The sequence below is a fragment of the Hermetia illucens genome, chromosome 1 (assembly GCF_905115235.1).
Source record: "Hermetia illucens chromosome 1, iHerIll2.2.curated.20191125, whole genome shotgun sequence".
Lineage (NCBI taxonomy): Eukaryota > Metazoa > Arthropoda > Insecta > Diptera > Stratiomyidae > Hermetia > Hermetia illucens.
In genome coordinates, this window is record NC_051849.1 from 186,866,621 (window position 1) to 186,891,746 (window position 25,126).

The 25,126-nt window shown below is 42.2% G+C and overlaps 1 protein-coding gene across 1 annotated transcript in view; it reads left to right on the plus strand.

The window, feature by feature from the left end:
- LOC119647257 overlaps positions 1-25,126 on the plus strand; it is a 73,534-nt gene that overhangs the window by 30,027 nt on the left and 18,381 nt on the right. Inside the window, exons 2-3 of the mRNA XM_038048138.1 lie at positions 11,651-11,878; positions 12,014-12,549. Of these exons, the coding sequence (XP_037904066.1) occupies positions 11,651-11,878; positions 12,014-12,549 (764 nt within the window). The remainder of the gene's footprint in view (positions 1-11,650; positions 11,879-12,013; positions 12,550-25,126) is intronic.

Genomic DNA, 25,126 nt, shown 5'->3' on the forward strand with positions numbered 1-25,126 from the left:
CTGTGTACCCCCGAGAAAAGAGCATTTTTAATGGCAGCCCAGTGCTCTCGATAATCTCAGGCGGATTGCTCAATATATCCGCCGCTCGATTAGCAAGATAGATCTCCCACTGATGAGCGATTGCTGGATCATACAAGCGGCCGATTTTGAACTTAGGGGTCTCTAACTTCCTAACCCTGTGAGAAGACGCGGCCGCAATATGCAAGCGATCGTAAGCGACCATCAGATGGGGATCCCTTTCGAGGCCGACGTCACCACCTCTCTTGTTGAGGCAGTGGCAGTTGTAGAAATCCACAAACATCCCACCATTATCGTTGTGGTCGCCAAGACCGTGTTTCCCCATCACATGTTTGAGCCAGGTGTTATGAAATCAAGTCTTGGCATTCAAATGACCCATCACGATCACAATGTCACCTCCAGAAAGCGTCCCTTGAACTGCGTTTAATTGCCCGTAGAAAGCATCCTTCTCCACTATATCGGAAGTCTCAGTTGGTGCTTAGAATTGTATAATTGTGATGCTCCTCAACCTGGGCAGGAATCTTGCAGTTAGAAATCTATCAGAAACCGGCCCCCAGGTCAAGAGAGCACGCCTTGCGGTAGAAGTCAGAAGCAACCGGACATCGGATTCGCATAGGCAGAGAGTGCAAAAGCACATTGCCGCAAGAAGGAGATGAGTACTCTCCAGAGTCCTAACATCTTACTTCGCTTAGGCCCAGAAGACTTTGTTAATTTTGTCTGTAAGAATATTTGGTTCCACGATGGTTCTACTAATATATTGCGCGTTTTGTATATACTTTGAATACACCTGTTATCCAATTCGATGTGGTTCTGACATTTGGTCTCGTGGGGAGTGGTACTTTGAGGGGAAAGGGACAACTTTGACCTATTATAACTTTGTTAATAATAGTCGAATTTCGATTTTCTAGCATTATATTTCCTATTAGAGTTTATGTCACTGCAAAATTCCACGAAAATCGGATGAACATAATGAGGTTCGCGGCAAATTTCCGAAATATAATAAAATACTGTTCCTAACTTTATTGAACATATATTGTAATAAGGAGTATTTTGAGGCCTAGATACTACGTGCATAGATCCCCCAGATTTTTTTCAGGTTTTTCGGGTGTGTAGTTTCTCAGAACGGGTCCTTGAAATGATCCCTTTCGGAACCCTGCACTCCTCTCCTTTGCAACCAATGTCACAACTGCTTCGAAAAACCTAATCGAGGCCTTTCATTTGATGTCCCACAAGGCCATATTCAGTGGGAAAAAATGCGAAAAAGTTAAAGATCTTCAAACAAAATATTAACTAAGTCATTTTTGAGTTTTCAATGTCATTATTATGATTTTTAAGTTTTTTTTATCCTTTTATCCTTTTCTTTAATTTTCTTCGCATTGTATCCAACAGGCTGTACGCTACGTCCTTGAAAAAAAAAACAAAATGCATAGAATATCAAAAAATGTTAACAAGTTATCATCATCGCGAATGAGATGATCATATCATCGGAGGTGTCTCTCTCGTAAATTCTCCACGATAGATGCAACGCCTTATCGATACTGGATATCCTCTTGTGAACATGATCATAGCGGGTTATGCTAATCCCAATATCCTAGCCCCTATAACTGAGAAGCGGCGTTGATGGTCTTTGGTAATGTTCCAGCATTCGGAACCATAAACGGCGGTAACGTGAACGATGTCATAAATTTTCGGTTTGACGTTCGTTGAAAAGTAAAAGTAAGGATACCAGTTGTAAAGCACGTATTCATTCAGGCCGCACTAATAGCTACTTCACCTACTCAACTACACTGTAATGCGCCAATAACTGTATTTTTGTGTGTGGTTCTGGGTGAAGCCAGAGGACCAAGGTGAAAACGGTTATAATCACGTAACATTTTGAACAACGGGGAGTTGAACTAGCACAAGAGCTCCACGAATGGAACCTCAAAAAGATTAAGGTTACGAATATTGTGTGATGTGTTACGGTATTGAATTTCGGAGGCAGGACAGTTGTCCATTAAGCGGTTACAAAGTTTGAAGAGGTCACATGCATCAGTCAAGGATCTTCAGGATTATAGAGATGTCAGGTTAAGGGATTTCAGACGATCAGAATATGTCAAATGGCCTTTCATTTGAAACGCCAAACGGCTATATATATTTGGAGAATAAATTTGTTTTAGTATCTTTGGAAGTAGCTAACAAGATCGTAGCAAAGCTTTTAATAATGGCAATTATCATGGCAGCTGTCAAATATGTATGTATAATAAAATTAAATTTTAAGCCCCAAGCAGAGCAGAATCCGTGGACGTTTAAACTTTTTTGAGACTAAAAACAGAAATTGAAATATTGTACTATCTCGAAAACTTTAGAGTGTAACAAAGACATTGCAATACATATTTATTTTTATTAATTGCGACCTATGTTATCAGCCCCCAAAAAAGAATTACAAATTACTAGAAACCCTTCATAAATAACGTTTACAAAGAGAATTAAGGAGGTGTCGAATAACTATTGGTTTTCCATTGAAATAAAATCAGAAAACGCATGTAATAGGTTATTGATGGTACCCTCATTGTTTATCCGGACCATATGCTCTCGCCTAAATAAATATGTAAATAGTTCATTTAGCGAAATCAACTGATTCTTTACGCTATCACTTTGTTAGGCATTGAACCCAAAAGCAAAATAAGCAAATACCCCTACGGATCCTCTATACCCAAAAAAGTGTTACGTCATTACTACCTATAAACAATATGATATGATACAATAAAGATAAGATAGACATATGCTAATCCCGATAAAGATATGCACTGCTGCATTGAGGAGTCGTAGATCTCAGCACACCTTTCACATCGCGATTCCTATAAGTTAGACAGAAATGAAAAATGTACGTACTTATGTTCCTTGCATATTTTATTGATTGCATCTAATCACAATAATCGCGATGATAAGGTGATAAGACAGGTGGGAAGGAAAAACCATCCAAATAGTCGCCATCTGCCTCAGTAAATCGGATAGTTTTGTGTCTGTTTCTCTATTCAATGTAAGCATACATGAGGACACACACAATATGGCTTGATTTAGTAAGAAAAATTCTTGGAAAATTGTAATGGATAGTGCGGATACAACTGATAAGAGATAATTTCATTATATCTAAAAGATTTTCATAGAAGCATATATTTTCGAACAGGTGGCTCGCACACGTATGCCTGTATTAATAATGGACGTAGCAGATCGTTTGTGTAACAGAAATTGAGTAATTTAGAAAGTAGGACGAGAATGCGCGGGTAAATGGATGGAAAATTCCACAGTTTCAACAGGTTGTATTGATGATGAAGAGAGCTTTGTGCGTCAAGGACGAATATTGATTTATAAGTAGGATCTAAATTAGTTGCAAATACTAATTGAACGGAATGATCATCAAAATATATACGGCCAACCAAAATGTACAAGGTTGAAACAGAACTTTTCCGGGCTCTTAGAGCCACAGTCCGAGAAGTTTTCGTTTGAAACAACTATTTTAGAACGGTTCTCGATATTTCTGAGAAGAACGTAAGAAAGTTGGTAGAGGTTGAATTTTCATACCCGGAGGCGGTGGAAATTTTATGGAGCGGGAAAGCGGAAGTACCCCCTCTCCAATATATACATACATATTTATATGGTTGTCATTAACCCTTTAGTAGGGTATAGTGCGTCAATCACACCTACGCGCCATCGTCCACAGTTACCTGATATGCCCTTCAGCTCCCCCACGGTTTCCCGACACGCTCTTACTCCTCCTCTACTGTTCTGCGCCAAGTGCTCTTGGGGCGAACCACTCGCCGGCCATCTTGGGAGAGTGGCTTCCACTGCGTAGCGTAGCCTACAATGCAATTGTCGCCCCTCCTTAATGTGTGACCTATCCACTGACACTTCGGTCTTCCGATAACAGTGCATACGAGTGCAAGGCCTGACCAAGTTCTTCGTTTGAGATAGTGTCAGGCTAGCGTGCCGATACGATGCAGACAGGTGTTGACGAAAGCTTGGAGCTTTTGAATAAGAGTGGATTACACTTTCCATATGCTACTCCCATATAGCAACACAGAAAAAACACAGAATAGTCATAACTGCATTTCCAGATTTTGGACAGGGCAACGAAAGCGGATCTAGCGCTGTTAATGCGTCGGGCAACTTCCAGTTCGGTGCAATCGTCGGCAGAAACCATGTTTCCTATTTATGGAAATTATCGACTCCTTGGATGCTCCGCTGATTAATGCAGATAGGGAGTGCGCGATTACCCGTCAAATTGAGAACCTTCGTTTTGATGGTGATTATCTTCAGTACAATTCTACTTCCCGCTCTTTCTAAATTCATAGCCAGTTGGCCAAGGTCCATGACTCGGTGAGAGAACAAGCTAATGTCATCAGCGTACTCGAAGTGTTTGAGGAAAAATATCATTGTTAATTGAACTTCTCTCTATCCTGCGGACTAGGCAACATGAAGAACATCACCGATAGCAAGAAGAAATACTATTGGTGACAGGATGCAACTTTGACGGACTCCTCTTTGGACCTCAACCCTCTGAGATTTTACCTCGGTGCAGCGCGTGACATTTTTGTCGCTCTGATAATAGCAATGTATTTCTCCGAAATGCCCATCTTGGATAGAACACTCCAGATACACTCCCTCTTCACGCTATCGAAAGCTTTCTCGAAATCTATGAAGAGCAAGTGCAGCGAATATCTAAACTCAGCACTCTGTTCCCCTGTTGAGGTGATCAATGCAGGAGGATAGGGGACGGAAAGCAGTCTGTTTTCTGTCGATCAAATTTTCGAGATGTTTTTTGATGCGTTTTAAGATTATTTTAGTTATTATCTTTGCCAAGGCAGGGAGCACGCAGATACCACCCCAATTGTCACACTCAAAACGGGCCCCTTCTTTGGTATCGTGATGATCATCCAATCTCTGGGAAACGTTTTAAATTTCCAAGATTTCCGTACGAATGGAAGTAGCAGATTTGCAGTAATAGTAGTAGATAATTTCGTTGGAGGGCCGTCCCGCCCAACGTCCTTACTCCGTTTGAATGCATTGATGGCCGAAATGATATCTCTTCTGCTTGGAGGAACAGTCCGTATCTGCATGTTACGGTGACTATGAGAAGTCGATCGTTGACAATCTTCACAGGAAGATCGAAAGCTTTCTTTCATGATGCGATATATATCTCTGAAGTCGCTTCCGCTTCCCGTACACTAAACTGAACTTCTCGGGATTTCTTTCGGTATCTGTTCATCGTTCTGCTTCCACGATTCCGCAGTCAATCAGATCTTATGCGCCCTTCGGGACAAGGCCGAGCATTTTTAATGGCAGTCCAAGGATATTCTTAGGTAGATTACTTAGTATATGTGCCGTCCGATCAGCAAGAGCGTCAGCTGCATCATACAAGCGAACGATGTTAAACTAAGGGGTTCGTAGGTCCCAAGTGAGAAGTGGCGAGCGCAATACGGAAGCGAACATAAGCGATCATCAGATGGTGACTTTTGTTACACACATCAAGGAGACAACTCCTAAATCTGCTGCTGATTGTGAAGTGGTCGATCTGATTGCTCGTACCGCGTCGGTCAGTTGAAACCCAACTGATCTTATGGCAGACTCTGTGCTCGAAGAATGTGCCACCAATGACGAAGCTATGGAAGCTGTAGGAATCCACGAACCTCCCACAATTATCGTTACGGTCGCCATGACCATACTACTATATGTCCGAGAAAGGTAAGCCCACTTTAAAATTTAGATCACCCATCACGATCACAAGTCATCTTTAGGAAGCTTCCCCTGATCTGTGTCTAATTGCTGGTAGAAAGCTTCCTTCTCCACTATATTAGAAGACTCCGTTGGTGCATAACATTGCTCCTCAACCTGAACCGGAATCTTGTAGTTAGAAGTCTATCAGAAATCGGCTTCCAGGTCTAGAAAGTGCGCCTTGCGGTAAAAGTCAGAAGCAACTCGACAACGGATTCGCGTATGCTAACACTTGGTTTTCTAGGGTGTAAAAGAACATTGCCGCAAAAGGGAAAGGAGTACTCCCCAAAGTCCCACCATCTTACTTCACTGAGGCGCCCCCGCGCGTGCTCATATTCCAGGGACCAATCATATTCTGTTTTCGATAGCCAAAGGTCGTTGTCGTGAGGTCAGCCCTTATCCGAGGCATTGTTGACACTTCGGTGGCAATAGAGTTTCAAAATTTGCAGGTTGCCAGCCCACAAGCTTCTATCCCTCTTAGTGACCTCCTATGACAAGCAGGGAAGACTTTGAACATATTATTAGGCCCCAGCTAATAGGGCCTTCTCCAAATCCTATGAAAACTTGTGGTGGTCACCCGTTATCAAAAAGTTGAGGCGCGTCAAAGTGAGACTTTTCAATATCATCATGGTAAAGTTTGAATGTTTGACTCTACCCGTGAGGGGAGAACATGTAGAAGAATGAAGAAACTTCCCCTTTTTCTAATCCCATTAAACAATTGCGGCCGCCACTCCTATTCAAAAACTATTTCGCCTCCAAGTGGGGGTTTTTCATGTCAGAACTGTAAGGATTAATTATGAAGTGGAGAAATAAAAGGGTATGAAAGGAGAAGGGAGAGGTCGTTTCTCTTTCAGCTCGTTGGAAAATCGGGGCGCTCACCCCGTTCAAAAGTTATGGCGCCATAAATACGGAGCATACTAATATTATCATAGTAAGGTTGGATTTGTCACTCCTGGAGGGGGAGTTCTGGCGTTCCTGTTGCCGTTAAAATCCCTAGCGCTCACCACTCCTTAAAAAGTTACAGAGCCACGAAAAGGGGCTATTTCAATATCATTAATAAGCTTATTGGTAGGGCAATTATCGTCGCGATGTGCAAGGGGGTTTACAGACATGGGCCTTCCACTCCCTCCCGCACCGGCGCGACCCTTGCGCATCGCAATTGTGGCGACTTCCCTATCAATTATAGTATCAGTGATATGAAAATAGCCTCTTTTCGGTGTTTATTTATTGCAAAGCCTTATTAATGTGATAATACAAAGCATCGTCTTTGAAACTTCTTGATCGATTGCAAATCGTTGCAAAGAGCCAAAATACAAATTTATTCCTTTCGTGGTTGCAACTAGAGAACCCCATGAAGGATTAAGATCACTTATACATATATATACATAGATCAGTGTAATGATCATGTTTCTGTTACCTTATTTTATTGCCTTACAACTACCGAAAAAAAATTTCCAAACCAACCTCTTTCCTAACGTTTTAGATTTTGCTTTGAAGACCTCCAAAGTTTGACATCACTCTTCCTAATAAACACCTAACTACCCATTAAACCCTGTTAATACATAAATGATAGAAATCAGATAATGAATCGTAGAATTGCCAATCAATGGGGATGATATCCTTAAATTTCATCTGCATTAAATAGTGTTCTTTATTTCCTCACGTACGTGCACAAATATATATATGTATGTAATATATAATATGTGCACCATGTTGACCTATCAACTGTCTCACCGGGAATTGATGACCGTATCACGTGAGTACCTACATAGGATTCGAAACTGGAGTGAGTAATGTAAAGAATTTTTCAATGAAATGATAATGCCACTACATATTACCGGCTTTATGACGCTAAATGCATATGTTGACACAGTAATTTATACATTAATTACATGTCCCTATCACGTTACATTGAATCTTAGTGTTTTGCACTTTGATTATCGGTTATTGTGATCCCTTTCGAATTTATTGAAAGAGGTGAGAATAAACCATATTTGGTTAGAATATTTTATATATATATATTTTCGCGCTTCAGACTAGGAAAAACCGTCTGTCTTGACATCCGGTTTAAATATAATCCCAGCATTGTATTCCTAACTAACTGCTATTTTTGATCAGCTTCGTGTTTCCAAATTTGCATTAGCATTTACCATTCCTTCGCGGTATATATGTAATTGTTTAAAAGCAAACATCAATGTATAATCTCATACCACCCACCACTTCTTTTGCTTGCAAGTCTGGGCTACGTACCTTCCTCCATTCGGTTGATAACACTTGCCTTCGAAAATACACACAAGCACAATTTAGGGAACCATCTATATTATGTGATTATGCGCTTTTTCTCCGTTTCTAATTTGCCTGTCTTCCAACATATGACTATTTTGCAAGGAACTACTTATCAATTATTCCCGCTTTCCTTTGTCACTTTGCATTTAGCTAATGTTCTCTGGAGCCTTCCTCAGTGATAATTTTCAACTGCCCGTGTTTTCCTCCTACCGGTTTACCTCTTTCGAATAGTTGCTTATTGTAGTTTCTTATTGTCCTGGCTGGCATCTTAAATTTTCAGTTAGTATCCTACAACAAGTCATAAAGCGGAAACTCAGGGCTTCAGATTGTGTATGTGTAACTAGTTGGTGATATTGTATATGCATTTAATATGTCAGAATGCTCAATTTATTGTAATGCTGAAAATGATGCCTTAAGGTACTTTGAATTCACACGAAAAAGAAGTGATGATGTGGCCACCAACACGAATACTATCGTATTCCCTTCGTAATCAAGAGCGCCTCCAAATAGCACCCCTATGAATGCATCCCCTTTAAACTTTTTCACGGACCAGCCCTGGTTTCCAGATCCGCGGCCCCAGCCCATTTTCCTCACTAATTTGGTGCTCATATACATATGTCAAATCAACTATTGAGCTCGACCCTGTAGACACATTTTCCGTACTTGTAAGCACTAAATCTAGGCGCGAGAGCCTCGAGCAGGATACGGCTCCTAGTACTCCTACTTCCACAGCCCGCACGTCGAAATCACTCGCTATGAGCTTGGGATTTCGAATTCTTGCATCCAAGACCAGCATACGTAGCATCCGAAATCTGCTATCGTCATGCTTGGGAGAGCATAGCAACTACATTTAGATGCCACCTATTTCTGCCCTGACGAATCCAACTACTGGAAAATTGGCTTTATTTTCACACGCCAATAATGCTGCCTTGCTAGTTACATCTGTAACCACTTGGTGGTTGCGATGAGGCTCGCTGATTATGTAGCTTCGATTCTCTTCTCATAGATGGTTTGCGAGAGTAGATCTTGCGCTGCCTTGCAGTGGTTGAGGGTGATTTGTATCAACCTCATTTCTTTACTCCATCCAAGGCTCTCCTAAAAACTGGGCATCTGCGGCTATTTGCAAGGTACCGACAGTCGCCTTTTGCCTTTTGAAACATACATTTAAGCTCGGCACTCCCTGAACATATGACCTTCTCCCCACATCTTCTGCATCTTTTTGGCCCCTCAGAGTGACCGGTGCATTTCGCCGCTAGGTGGCCAAATTCAAAGCATCTAAGGCAGCGCCTGAGGGACACCTGCTCTCTGAGTCAGCAAAACGTATCTTTACTTTACCAGCCGCCAGCCATTTAAACGTTGCTTCACCTGGTAAGCTCACAGTTGCAGTTTTAGTGCCTCCGTACATCTTCCTCAGACTTCTGATTGCGGAATCTTGCAAACCGAGTGATCCAAATTGCTTTTCCAAGGCCTCACGAATAATCTCCTTCTTCGTGATTCCATCAATGTCTTTATATTGTATCACAATCTCCTGCTTTCTAGCAAATACTTGTGCCTCTACCCCTTCTTCACATTACCGAGAAAATTTCCAACGTTTTGCCTGGAGACTCCTTCAGCTCAACATCAAATCTCCTTTTTGATAGCGTCTGATTCGGCTGACGCTTTCTCCAGGGTCCATCAGCTCCGGATCGGATTTGGCCTTTCACCTTTTTTGAAACGATGATCACTTCGGGCCTTTTTCTTCTTCGTGTCGCAGTTTTCTTTCCGCCAATCTTGGTCCATGCTTCCTTGATTCCTTTTTGGGGCTTTACCTCCCTTGGGTTGATTCGAACCGGCGCCGTTGTTTCCATGATTTTCATTACTTTGTTTGCCATCCCCTTTGCCGATGAGAGGCCTTTTTGTCTTTTCCCATCCTTCGAAGATTCGAAAGAGTCGGTGCGAACTCTACTCCTCTTTTCAAGCTTACCGCCCCTTGGAATTTGGGGAGGTGTTGCTTGTCTTGCCTGAGTGATACTTGCTTTCTTCTACGCAGTTTTTGGTCTTTTTTGGCACTATTGTATAGTACACGAATGGCTCGGACCATGTTTTTGATGGCCTGATGCACATTGTGTTTGTTCTTTATAAATTCGGACAACTCTATAATTTTTCCTCTGTTCCTCTGCTTGATTTTCCCACTAGGCACTTCCTTATTTATTAGTTTTCCGCAAGTTTTCCTGATTTCTTTCTCTCACCAACGGTGACTTCAGGGGATATCGAAGGATCGTTGAGTTTCTCCTAAATAGTCCTAGGTCCTAAGACATCTCCTGACCAAGTTTAGCCACTCCACTTTAGTCACTTTCCGTGTTGGATACCTCACCTGATTGTCTAAACTGTAATGAAATCTAGGATGTCTTGGGTCATGTATTCTTCAACCAGCCCAAAGAGGAAACTTTGGATGAAATGGTATTACCAGGAAATCTGCTGCGGAGAATGTTATCATGCAGGGAGGATTGACGCGCGATAAATTTCATGGCCAGATTTGTCTAACGTTAATTGAGAGCGAAGGGTCCATGTCCTTCCACAATCTGCTTATTTTCATATAATGATTATAAATAACAACTAAGTTTCCTTTTCATACCGTAAATTTTGTAGCTACAGTCATCACTATCAGTAGCAAAGGATAGCAATAATAAATCCATAAAATAGCATTTCTTCATCATCAGACGGTATACAATATAAAATCAGTACGGATACGATTTAACCCATTGTAGTATCTTTACGAATATCTTCCTTGAAACACCTGCTGCAAAGAGGTATTGAATTTCCCATATACGACGTCAAAAAATAATATACGTATGTATGTATGTAGTTTAAACGTGCATGAGGCGTTAAAAAACCCCTTTCTCTCTCTCTCTTGAAGTCTGATTGTTGATTACAATTTAACTATAAAATTCTATTACCATTTGCAAGGATACTCGGCAACATCCCATGAGCATTTAAAATGAGATATACCTGAATTAACGGCTCACTCTTGGGTGTTTACTTTTGTTTGGATCCGTTTCCACTCTCATCACGTGTAGGCTATTTCTGGCCGAAAATCACACTACACACAAGTCTAAAACGTTATTAGCACTACCTTTGATACTGAAGTTTAAGGGTGTCTCCTGCAACTTAATGATTGGACATGTGGAAAGGCGAGGGTTAGGTCAGCTCCGAGTTTATTGAGAACTCACACAACTCTGTATGTCAAACAGCAAATTAATGAATCCCAAACGCTACACGGTGATATATTCGTATATTCAGACTATCCCCGAACATGTATCTCCCAAATTAGCTTTTCTGCACGCTAACGGCCTAATGAGGTTTGAATAAGTCATCAACTTGCGGTTCAAAGATGATATCACATCAGGGGTGATCCGCCAGATGAATTCATCAAACACGTGCTCATTGATTCTTTGGACGAAGGATTACTTGATAGGATATTCATGCAGGCCAGGCCGTGGATCATTAAAAATTATCCCCTTTCAAAGAACTCCCGACTAACCAACTGCAAACGTGTTTACTGCACCAAATTACAAAATTGGATTGGGGATTAATCAATTACTTTCTTTTACAGGATTCGAGATATATTTTCCTGTGTCCACAATCAAATTGGCGGTTCCTACATCACAAAAACTACTTTCGAATCTGGACAAGCATCCCATTGCACATTTTCAAATAGAATCCATTAATAGAAGCTTAGACACATCACATTTTGTATATGAACTCGACAATCCAGAAGACTACCTGGAGATAAATAGTCACAGTGGTGATATATCTATTGGAAAAAACTTTTATAGATTAGGTAAGCTCTATTCAGAATGGATCTACAACATGACATTTTCCGGTACTTCATTTTGGAAACATGATTTTTGTTTCCTTTTTCCTCAGAAAATGATTGCAATTTAGCTTTTCTATAAATCCGCTTTTCATCTCCTAGACAAACCGACAACATTTATAGTCACAGCTCGGAATCCATATAAGCCAAATCTGACAACGACCACCGCCCGCACATCATTGGAAATTGAACCAATTTCCGAGACGAGTCAAGAGAAATTTTGTTCACAATTGGGACGAATCTGCTTTTGGAACTCAGCATCATACAGTATCCCCGAGGATAAAAAAGAACTTCACTTTCAACCAAAGAAAATTGGAGAGTTGGGTCCTTACGGATTCAAGTATCTTTGTCCTCAGTACAATGTTTCGTACCAGTTAAAAAATAATTCAGCATACATGACTGTTAAAAAGGATATTTTGTACACAAATGAGCATTTCGATCACGACTCTTCTCAACCTGGTCCGTCGTTGGATGTGAATGTTGTGTGTTTGGTGCGAAAAGGTCCTAATGGCGTGCCCACTGAATTGGAGAGAACAATTAAAGTAAATGTTTTGGATCGAAATGACAATGGACCAACCTTACAGGAAAATGAGGGTGAGGAGATCAAATTTTGGCTGGATGACCCACATTTTACAAAGGTAAGAATACACATTTGTAGATTATAGTTTTTGTCAATATGCCTACGCAAATTATTAGAGTACTATTGCCATTGTAAGAAAAATATACCCTGAAATACTAAGAACACGTTTCATGGTCCTTCCATACTATAGGAGATAATTTTGTAATATCTCAGTGATTTGGAAATGTATAAAACAAACATCCAACCCTAGGTAGAGCTATCTATCAACACGTTAAAGTGCCGATCAGTTTCGCCAGCAGCAAAAAGGAGCTCTACCAAAGTACCCCACTTTCCTCTTCGACAATCTGTTCGGGAAGATGGGTCGGGTCTTTTGGTACTAAAGCTCGCAAATTACGTTTGTTAAATCCGATGCATCTAAACTTGGACCGGAATAAATTTTCCAACGAAGAACGGAACCGGAACCGATATGAAACGTTAACTACACATCTAAAAAATTAAAACAATAGAAAACAGAATTAAATAGTTCGACAATACCTGTGGGGTGGGAGGAAAATCCTCGTTGGATTACATCCTCACTTGATACTTCTTCTGCCGCTGCTCTTATGCATTATGGCGTGATTAATACTTTGCCTTGGCATCTGCTGATCTAGATTTCTGGGTATGCTCCTTTCGGTAGTTAAGAAAACAAAGAGGGAATGACTTCCAAGGGTAGCTAGGGTCTGGCTAGCCAAGCGGTGGCCTGGAGGATAGGCTGCTACGGAATTCAGCTTTGTGGGCGCCAATCTCTCTCTCTCTCTCTCTCTTTAGAAATGATATGTCGCTCCTCAGGAACCAAGCCTCTTATCTACCAAGATAGTTACTGCGTAGTGAGAACAACACCCTGTACGAGGTGACCCTACTATTAACAATGCTACGGATCTAGGCCGAGAAGTCGAAAACACCTCCCCAATCTAGGGTGTCAGGCGAATCGTGCCCATTTGTTGATTTGCAGTCGGGGGTGACTGACTGTATTCGAACGAGGCCTCACTGATATCTGGTCGTCTCAGTGTCTATGTTTGACCTTTCATGCTAGGGGGGTTATGGAATGGCAGACCTCGTAGCCTCCACGGGATGAGTACAGACAATGAAGACACAAAAAGACATACAATAAGTCAGCGGGACCCCGTACAGCACACAAACATTGAGAGCCAAGTACCTAAACCCAAGAAGGAAGAAGTTGAGAGGTCAAGCAATGGAGCCAAGGTCACCATTGATCTACTGCAAAGACCGCAACCAACAAAGGTATCCATTCAAAAGGCAGGGCCGAGCAAGGAGATAATTTAGGATTCCTCTTGGGAAAAACCAAGAGCTTGCATCATTCTCAAATGATACTATATGTATATACGCATAGAGCCTAGCCAGAATGAGAAAGGAAGTGCGAAAATTCTTCAACTGGGCGGAATAAACCGGGGAAAGGCAGAGGTACAAAGGCCACTGACGATGTATACTAATGCGTTCAGGGAAGCAAAACGAAGCAGCTTCAGGAAATTCTATGAAGGGATAGAACAAACCACAAACGGATGCAGACTAGTAGCGTGGCGTGAGTTGAGAATGAAGGAAAGCAATGGTTCTATAATTCCTAGAGTTGAGCTTTTAAAATCATTTTAAGTTGTAAGAACCTCTCTCGTTAGTTGCTTTGTACACCCAGGTTCCACGAACGAGGGCGTGCAGCGGTTTGGCCTCTTATGTTACAATACCAAAATTATTTAATCCTAATCCGCAAGGGAGCGGGAAACGCCCTGGCCTTCTGGATGGGCAGAATGTTAGAGAGTAAGCAAACAGAAGTACTAACAGGTATAAACTTTTCTGTCATGAATACTACAAGGATGACATTCATGGTGATAATAACCCACGGTATTATTGGCGGATTTACGCTCAATATAATTCGTGGCCATGTTGTGTTCTGCGAATTATATAAAGGAGCAATTAACATCTGCCGCTTCGGTCATGCTGCTCCCAGGGCAGAGGTGAGGCAGCGTCTGACAATTTGTCTGCCTGGTAAGAAACCGTAAAGCCGTCATCGCCTAACATACTGGAATACAGCTCCAGGGGTACGCTAACTAGTAACTGGCGCAGGAAAGCGGAGTTGCGCACCAATCCATCCAAGGCTAATGGCCCTCATTACATAGCATGGAGATGATCACGCTAGACCAAAAACTACTCTGGAAGACATATATTGAAAACATATGTCGGAAAGCCAAAATGGCTCTGATGACTTGCAGGTCCCTAGCAGGGAAAAACTTTGAATGCACCCCGAAAATGCTGCACTGGATATACACTGCAATAGTAAGTTCAATGATTACCTATGGAGCACAACAGCCAGGCGGCGCACAAACTTTAAAGACAGGCTTGCGTGTATATCAGTGGGGCAATGAGAAGGTGCCCAATGACATCCCCCCGGAAGCGGCGGAATCAACAACTCAACGCTGCTTTACGGGTAAGAGGTCCAGTACTCCCCGAAGTTCAAGTGTTTATTTTCAGCATGAATTCCAAAAAGCTATATCAAATTTTCGTGGTTGGATCCTTAATGTAGGCTAAATATTCCCAATCCCTATACATATTTAGTAACTTCCAGAGTTTTATTTCAAATTGATAATGAAATAGCTTCCCGCCTGTATACCGATATGGCGTTACTGCAATTGCAGTTACTTATATATCTGATGCAATGACAGCCGTCACGCTACACGGAAAGGAGATGCGTTTTTTTCTGTCCTATGTATGGATGTACACTGCAATACTACAGTCAATGATTACCAATGAATGGCAATGTGCGCAGATGAAATCAAACTAGGCATAACAGTCAAGGACTTACAGAAACTTCAGAAAGTGGGTAGTGTCTCCATCACTTGAGGGAAGAAGGCATAAGAGCATGTTCAACAGCATCCCTGGAGGCCTCCCTGAAATTGACTCCACCTATCTTCAAATCGAGATGTACACGAAGACTATAATCTTCAGAATATCAGGCGGTTTCAGCGAAGTGGAGAGCTGCTTAAAGCAAAGGAAGATGCATTTTTTCTAAGGGATATCCCGAATTACTGATACTCAGTGATAACAGGATAACAAAGTTTGAAATTTTAAAATTTCAAAGATGATTCAGTAACACTTCTTAACCAACTGATAATATACGGATAGACCCTCCACAGCAGAAGCAGCGGGTGCAAGGGTCATTCCGCCATCAAGCGCACCGGAAACAACGTCACACATACCATATCTTCATCTTCAGCAGGAAAAGTCCCGACCGTGAACACAATTCAAGTCCACGACCTGGTGGTCGTTGGTGGTGGATGTTGGTAACATTGGAGCTTCAATTCCAAAGCTATCCAAGGCACAAGATCGCGTGACTGGAATTTCGAAAACGACTCCCTTACATCCTCTTCATACGAACTTGGCACGGGAAATGAGTTTTCTAATGTGCCTAGCATATCTGTCGATCTTACGGAAATTGAAGGCATTTCTGACATCAGGCGTTATGAGGAGTATTATCCGTCGAGATCGGCGGCTGTGTGCCTCGGCTCAATGAACGGCATCCACGACTTCCATGACAGCATCAACTGTGGATCTCCTTGCTCTATACCCGAACTGCCTTGGGGATAAGTCCCCGGCAGCACGGATCACTTCAGGGAGTCTACTACTGATAAGTTTTTCGAGCATTTTCGCGACCGTTTCAAGCATATACACTGCGTTCGGCATGCAGACGGTAGCTCAGGGTCTTCTTTTCCTTTGCTGATTATTGCGAGTCTCGCCTCCTTCCAGCGACAAGTAAAAATTCCCTTCCTCAAGTAAGCGTTGAACACCTCGAGCAGCAAGGCTGGTCGATGGCGGAAAACCAGTTTGTAAATTTTGACCGGGACACCATCAGGATCTGGCGACTTCTTGTTTTTCATAATAAGAACTGTTTTTTGAGCTCTCTTATTGTGAAAAGAGAACAATCCTCGACACTTTTCGCGCGGTTGACATCAACCCGTATGGGATGTCTGGGGAGTAATGCCCATACAATGCGGTCCATCTGGTCAGGACTTTCACAGAGCCCGATTTTCCAGGTAACAAGTCCACGGAACCACATTTAAATTGTTGAATAAGTTCCGGCAGTCACGAATTTGCTTTTATTTGTCAAACTGCGGAGTTCCCTTTTCGCTGATCTATACTGTACCTTTATGGGGCATGCTTCCTCGCGGGCATGTAAAAGTTATGCCAATCGGCGGAGCTTGTGACACTCCTTCCTAGAAGGTTTGTCGACGCTGGCCCCTCCACGGCATGGAAGCTCCATACGCTGTCGTTATCAGGTTCATCATTGACTTTAGGACAGTGCCAGCTACAACGCTACCACCTCCCGAAGCGCCCTCCAGCGCGTCTCTGCCTGCTCCAAGAGCTTCGACGAATTTCCTGATGCTCACCCTCGCGACGTTCCACACGCAGGAAGAGCGCCGAGTTGGTGCACGCCGGCTGTACTGGTGATCACTTGCCGAGAAGTCTTCTAGGAGTCCGCACTCGTCCCGTGACAGTGCCAGAGATTCCGACGCGAAAGTTATGTCTCAAGGATTCTTCCGTCGCAACCTGGGCGCCGGAACGTTGGCGTAGATACGGTGGTTCCCGCTGCCATTTCCAGGATCTGTTTCCCTCTTGAGTCAGGTTAAGGCATGTCCCATTCAAGCACCCTAGCATTAAAGTTACCGCCTACCTGGATTCGCCTCGCCGTGCCCGAAATGGCATCCTTCATCAAGCCAACATCAAGCCCACTCCGAAAGTCCGGCAAAGAAAACGTCCCTTGGGATTGGACAAGAACACGAAGTCAAATGCTGTCCGGAATTCAGATGGTAGCGGTACCCGATAAGTCGAGATGCCATGAAGCCGGGTCCCTGTTCCAGTATTTCTCGCTGATTAGCAATAGATCAATTGTTTTTCCCTAGCGAACTGCGCCAGCAACTGGTGAGCGGTTACATTCCAGTGTATATTACTTTGTAGTATACGTATCATGCTAGTCGCGTCCTAGCCCTTTCTAGCTTCGTCCTAAAATTTAGACACCACCCTGAACCCTCAGTGTGTGCAACGCTTCCACCAGGCACGCCACGATCTTTGCAAAGAACGCAATTTTCGCTTTACAGGTCTGCTTGGTGACTTACCTGACCGCATCTGCGGCATGCTGTCCTCCTGTTGGGTCCCTTGAAAGTTGCTGACTTGTGTCCTTAGTCTAGTCACCTGTAGCACTTGGTAGAAATTATTCGCATTGGCATTTTGATTTTCCCGCTATAAAGGGGAATTCCACCACAGTGAATTTTTAGCCTTGAGCATTCGCAAAAGTGAGGGGCTGGCTTTTGTTTTGTAGCATCCTTGATTTTTTGTTTTATTATTTATTATGATATACGTTACAATTACTACCTTGGCAGAGTCAGGCTTACATCACCCATCGACGTCGGCAGAGAGTTGTCGACGGCTCCTAGACTCCCAGCGTTTCCCGACATGTCCCGGTCAATCGCGGTTCGCTCTTCGCCGAGAGGCTTTCTCAAGGCTTACTACCTAGGACGCAGGTATACTGCTAGCTAGGGGGTCAGAACTACTTACTCAGGTACCTCGAGGACGTCACTCCCCGTTAAAATTCGCTGACAATCCCTAAGGGATTGGAACCCTTAGCCTGAGAATCAAGATACTTACGCTCAAAGCTTAAAAGGTAGTAAGTAATAAGTAATTTATTCAACTGAATTACGATAGAGTCACAGCTTTCATAATAACAAATTCCATTCAGTGCAATGAATATAGATATTCAACGGCAAATCCATCTAAGCCCCATAGTCCCGACGTTGGATCAATAGAAATGCTACAGCTGAGAGCATCTATTAAATCTTTCTACATTCATTCATTCATTATTACGACCACCGTAAACTTGACGACAATAACAATGACGATGACGACAGTGTCCTTGTACCGCCACCAACACAGAGCATAATAAAATAATCCTGCAACAATACGAAGATCATAACAACTAGAAGGGTGTTAGCCAGTGCCATCCTTTTTCCAGAAAAAGCCGTATTATTCTCCCACTCTGAAGGGTTCCAGGAAAATGTGAGACAATTTCAGGGCTAAACAATAAAAGAAATTCATAACGAAATGATGAAATAATTGCGCCAACCGGACTGAGCGGAGTGTTCGGTGTTTGTTAGAAACGGTCGTAGCACAACCTGGAACGACGTCTAGCCTTGGCTAGGACATGGTATAGGAAACGCCACAGAACGTAGGCTGACCGGATAAATAATAGCATGAACAAAGCTAGAATTAATTACAGGCAGAAAGCGTGGTTTTATAATCGGAAACTTTCATACCACCGTCTGCTCCCTGGGGATGAGTAATGTAATTATTTCTCATCGTAGAAGGTCGAATGGCGAACATCCTTTTCACTTCTACGCGTTGTTACGCTTCTCCGCTCTGCATTGTGCCTGTAATTAATCATCGCAATATTTAGCATGTGCCTTGGAGATAAATAGATAATACCAAAGTTCAGTGTTCAGAGTAGCCTAAGGCTTATGGAAATTTATATGCAGAAATCGCATTGTGCGAAACGTTCCATTGAGGAAGAACTGTCTGTGTTTGCAAAAGGAAGAAGTCCATAGTAAGCAATCATTCCGGAAGAAAATCAAATACCGAGGAATGTAACAATGCGCTGATAATATAAACGCAATATTCCAATTCCCTTTTGCATATTACGTGGATTACACCATACAGTAGTGCCTTGCATGGCAGCATACAAGACTAGGATCAGCGGCGAAATCAGACACAGAGTGCTGTCCTGGTTGAATGGGAGTTTCGTTTGCCTTCCTGACCGTAAAAACAAGCACCGGTAGGTGAATGAAACGGAGGCGTCTCGTGCGTGTCTATCGACAGTTAATTTGTTACGTTTATTTAGAGGGATGTAACAGAAGCCTATCAGACAAGATATCTATCAAGAGAAGGCAGAAAACTTAATAAATTATTTACCAGAGTTTACGCTAACTGAAAATTATATTTTGTGTACTCCATTATGAGGATTGTACATAGATAGATGCATTTTAACATTATATCAAATCAAATTGAATTACATAATTTGTCGCATGTCCACCTGAGTGGTCTTTACATTTCCAAAAATGACAGAACCTGAGATAGCACTGAAGCCCCGAGAAATTATCGACTTGGCTTTAATCCTTGGCAAAGAAAGTTCTTTTAGGTGGAAAGATTGAATGTATGTCCACTGTATGTCCACCAAACCTTTAATGGATTAATTGTCATATTTAGTCGTCCGCTTTCTTCCACAACTAGGTTTCATGAGTATCTCTCTGTTATTGGCGATTTGCTGGGATACTATTGTGGCATAGAGGATTGAGGTGTGAAAATGGATAAATTGTGAAAACAATAGTAATACCACTACAGTACTACAGTACATAGCCTTTTATGGCATCTTGTAAATCCACAAAGAAGCGCCCTGTAAGTTCATTGTAGGATCATTAAACAGAGAGAAAAATGATACAGGCCGAGGCTTAAGTGTTCCTATTGGACAGTTTGTACCTAATTGATGTAATTGGTGTTTAAGACTGAGATGATTCTCCATCCTGATAAAGATTCGTTGACTTAAATGGAGAAAGTGTTCTCCGAGATGACAGATTGACGTTCGTCTTCAGGTCTTGTGTTGTGCCCCTGTTATTGTTTGATTAGGGACTTATGAATAGAAGATTTATTCTGGTGGAAGTTCTGTTTGTCTTGCCCAGTATCAAAAGAATTAGTTTTAATATTTTCGATACGATCCATTTAAATTTTAGGGTTACTTATACCAGCCCTGCTGGAAGCCCACAAGAATCCGTCCTATGCGTAACCGTCTTCCCACACCTTACAGCGGTCTTCCCTAAACCACAATATCATCAAATTCCCAAAATATGCAGATGACCCCATGGTTTCTACACTCCCCCCCCCCCCCCACTCCCAACTCGTCTAAATTCATATTTGGATGAGAAAGTGGAAACGGGAATAGAATGAGGATAACTCCGAAAATGTCTTTTGATGCCAAAAGCCTGCCTGTGAACATCAATTCGATTCCCATTCCTAATGTACAGGGTGCGGCAGCATAACTTCCTTTTTTAAAATGCGCGCCACTCAGTTAGTTGATGTCATAGCGGAGCGCTAGTGGTCTCGTTCAAGAGGGGATGCTGTAAAGTTTTGTCCCGACATGGTTCAGTCGGCATCATGCGTTGGAATAGTGAGGAACGTACCTTTGCCGTTGAGGTTTACTTTTCAAGCGGATGTTCGGTTATTGCAACACAGCGTGCATTTCGGAATCGCTTTAATTTAGCCCCGTTGGCTCCCGTCCCAGACCGCAAATCAATTGTTACACTACACTACATTCAGACAAACTGCAAGTGCGACAAAAGGAAGAACTGGAGTCCCTCGGCCCGTTAGATCACCTGAGAACATTGAAGCAGTGAGAGCGTCAATGTTGCGATCGCCAAGGCGTTCTGCGCGCAAACACGCATCTGCCCTTGGACTATCCGATCGTTCTGTGAGAAGAATTCTTCGTGATGATCTTCATTTTCATCCCTATAAGATGGCGATAGTGCAGGAACTTTCAGAACGTGGCTTCAATTCTTGGATGAACGCGTGTGAGCTTCTTCTTGATGTCGTTCCCGAGGGTGCTATTGCTTTTTTAGCGATGAAGCCCATTTTCATTTGTGTGGGTCGGTTAACAAGGTTGAAGACCAACATCCAAGAAGAAATTGCCAACATAACACCTGCTATGCCAACAAGAGTCATGACAACCGCCAGAAATCGGTTTACGCAATGTATGGAGAATGGGGGACGTCACCTAACAGATTTGATCTTCAAAACAATGTAAATAAAAACTTTAGACATGTACCTACATTATAAAAAATAAATAAATATTTTCCGATGCATACAATAGTTTTTATTGAGTTTTGAAAAAAGGAAGTTAGTTTGATCACTTTTGGATTCATCTTTTGCGCGGATGTCTCCCATGGACATATGTAAAGCTACGGCTCAAGGAAAGACAAATTCTCCGCCACTTTACCGTCATATTAAAAAACGACAGTGGTACGAACTACATAGCCAACTAGATGATCAACCATTCTCCCAAATGCTACTCCTCGATACTGTCATGGCCAATCACAGGCTAGAATTCCTAGGAAGGTGTCAATCACACGCCCACCTTCTAGTTGCTTAGTATCTGCGGATTGAAATCGGCGAAGAAACTTTCCTCCATAAGACTCGAATCCCGGAAGTATTTATTCCCTATATGTTGTTTGAGTTAAGAGTCAGAGTTCAGGTCTTGTTGGAATTTCATTTCAAGGTGTTTACGACAGTTAGGTAGGATCTCCAACTTTGATTCTTTTCATCCTTTACGGCCTGATGTAATTCCAAAACAATTACGCTATAGCTCATTGGGCTTGAAAGCTTCAAGCATGTGTTTATTTTTGTGCCTCTGTATTGAATGTGGAATCTTCGAAAGACATTAGTGGGAACCACTGACGAGCACCATGGGCGGACTGAAGATCCCTGGCTACGTATTAAGCCACACCTATGTACCACTTCTATCGGTCACCCCGCAAAAGTGTCATTAGATATTACTTCGCGAGACCAGTTAGCAATTATGCTGCTGCCCTTGTGTAGCATTCGCTTGACTTACCCCTCCAAGATACGGAACTCTTTTTGGAAACCTATTGCAAATACCGTTACACCCAGCCATCCGTCCTCCGACTGTAGCACGTGATTCTCCAGAAAACGCACGCTCGGAATGTTGGTCCCCCACATCGCGAAGCGTCTGCAAAAGAGTATTGCATACTCTGTTCTTCTTCTTGCGAGCAAGTTGGAGATCAGGGTGAAATTATGCGGTGTTTCCAACGATTAATTAATTGAAGTAATAAAAACTTGTTGTTTCTTTTTCGTTGGTGTGGGTATTTATTCTTGCAAACACCGATATTTCGGGAACCACTTGTTCCCTTCATCAGTGCTAACAAGTTCCGAAATATCGGTATTTGCAAGAATAAATACCCACACCAACGAAAAAGAAACAACAAGTTTTTATTACTTCAATTAAGTTGGACATGCTTTTCGTCGATTCATCGTGGCCATACCTGCACAGGTACTTACGGTAGAAATTGTGGCTAGTTAGTAACTGCATTCATTGATAAGTGCAGTCTTCTTGGCGATGATTAGTCCACCTATCGATAATTGGACTTAGCTTATATATCCATTAACCTGTTGTCGAACTTTTAAATCGGCTTTCCCATCTGACCTCTCACTTTCCTCGGTTTTGATAATTTTTATGTCGTCTTCGGATACCGTTCTCCTAACGCAGATTCGTGATATCTCTTCAGTGAATATGTCTACCGGCAACGAACCGACTGTATCTAACGTCGTCAGAAACTGTTCGAAAGCCACTAATCACCTTCAGCGCACATATTCTGTATGATCGCGACATTTGGCAGCATTCGCGGCTGTAACTGTGGTACCTTTTTCTCTTCATATTCCAGATGCACCTTAAACCCTAGTCAATTATCGAACATTACTCTAAGGTATGTGATTTTTTGAATTTGCGATATATCCCAGACAGTACAGAGTGGACCAAACACCGATCCGCGAGGGACGCCTGCTGAAACACAATATTTTAGTTTCTACTTACGAAGTAGCTATGTTTCGCAGGTAGCGCGGATTATTCATCATGATCAATGACCTTTTGATAGAGAACCAGTTTTCAGATTGAAGATATTCTTCACATCCAACATGACTACTGCAGAGTACTCTTTTGATCCCCAGTGCCAGCTCTCGCCGTCTATGACACCAACCACGATGGTGAAACTGCTTTCCTCAAACCACATTGCATCTCAAACAGAGTTTTTTCAGCTACCTCCAGCAGCAATTTGTTGGAATTATTTCCTACAGAATTTTTCCCATTGCAGAAGTTATATTGGACAATATGGGTAAGGAACGCCAGGTCATTTGTAACAAAACCAAACTCCGCTATTTCATTTTCAAGATAGTAAGGCCTCGTATGGACGGTAGGTTTCATTGCTTTGTGCGGAATGCAATTGGATCCCGGCGCTTTCTTGTCGGTTATTTAAGCAATTTATATTCAGTAGAAAAATGATTTCTGAATTTACACCGATTACTTCAATCACGGTCTTCCATCTTTGTGGGAACAGTATCTCCACTATTGACTCCAATATTATTGGACTGGTTAATTATGGTGTCTTCTTCACGTTTCTTTGGGCCATCGTCACTTCATGCAGAGGTTTTTAAAGCTTCTGCTGTTACTTTCTTTGATGTGCTTCTGCTGGTTGTGCCTTAATTATATATCTAAACGTAGAGAGCTGTTCTTGCAAGGTCAGTCTTCCACTCAATTGTTGAACGGTTCTTCGGGCATGCAGGCATATTACCTTGAGCTCCACCAGTATGAGCCTCTTCTACTGAGTTGAAAGCGTGTGTGTGTATGACGCTCTCACCTAATGGAACATGCCAGATTATACAATATATCACAATATTTCCGTTAGTGGATGTGATGCTACCTGCTGCAGTTGCAGTACATCAGCATAAAAAATCTGATATTTGATGCGAACATAGGCGCAAAATTCACTTTGAAAATGTTCCGTGAACTCCGTTTTCTCATTACAAGACAGACACGTATCATCCTTTAATACCCCTATTGTAAACATATTACATACATATGTTCAGCTAGTGAATCATGGCCAGCCAAAATGCCCATAATACTTCTGATAGTCTGCTTTATAGCAGGATAAACTTTGCAGTACGTTTGTTTAGTTCTAATAGGAAAAACTTCATATCTAGCATCATCTAAGCTCTACCACTGGTCCTTTTGAGAAGCCAGTTCCCAGTTTTTGACGGCAGCATTAGGCAATGTTGTTAATGAGACTCCAATGGCTGTCTCCGGTCCCGGATTAGCTGAAATTGCTAAGCAACTCTTATGTTAAGGTTTCTGAAATTTAATTTCTCACTACGTCATCATTTATGCCTACCCAGAGGATCGTTATCGCTAGGAATTGTATCATCCAGGTTGTCGCTTTTAGGATCGCCAGTTGTATTTTGCCTCCAGGACCCTGTTCTATTTTTGAGCCATCAGTATAGGATTCCCCATTTTATCCACCCATGCATTCCTCTGGTTCGCCTCAGTTTTCTCTACTTTTGAGATTAACTTCTACCGAACAGATGTATGGGGATCCGGAGTTCAGAAGGCATTACAAGAACTGGATGCAGTTCACCCAACAGCTTTCCAATGCTCTGTGCTTCTCACGCCCGTTGTTACCCCATAGATCTAAACGAATTAGTCTATGAGCTGCTCTCATTGCAGAACTTTAAATATATCTATATGTTCAAGGGCTGCAAATTAAGAAATATATGTAGAGCTGCATCAAATATCTTACTTATGGTACCAGTGAAACTTTGACAAACATTTCTATGTAGAGAGGTTAGCTTACAGTGAAAGCACTTCAACCCACCAGTTCAGATTCATAAGCAAACATGGGTTTAATGATAGCACATTATCATATGTCTCAAATAACTCCCAGATATTTTACTTCTTCGAAGAGTTGAAGGGTTGTACCGTTCATCTC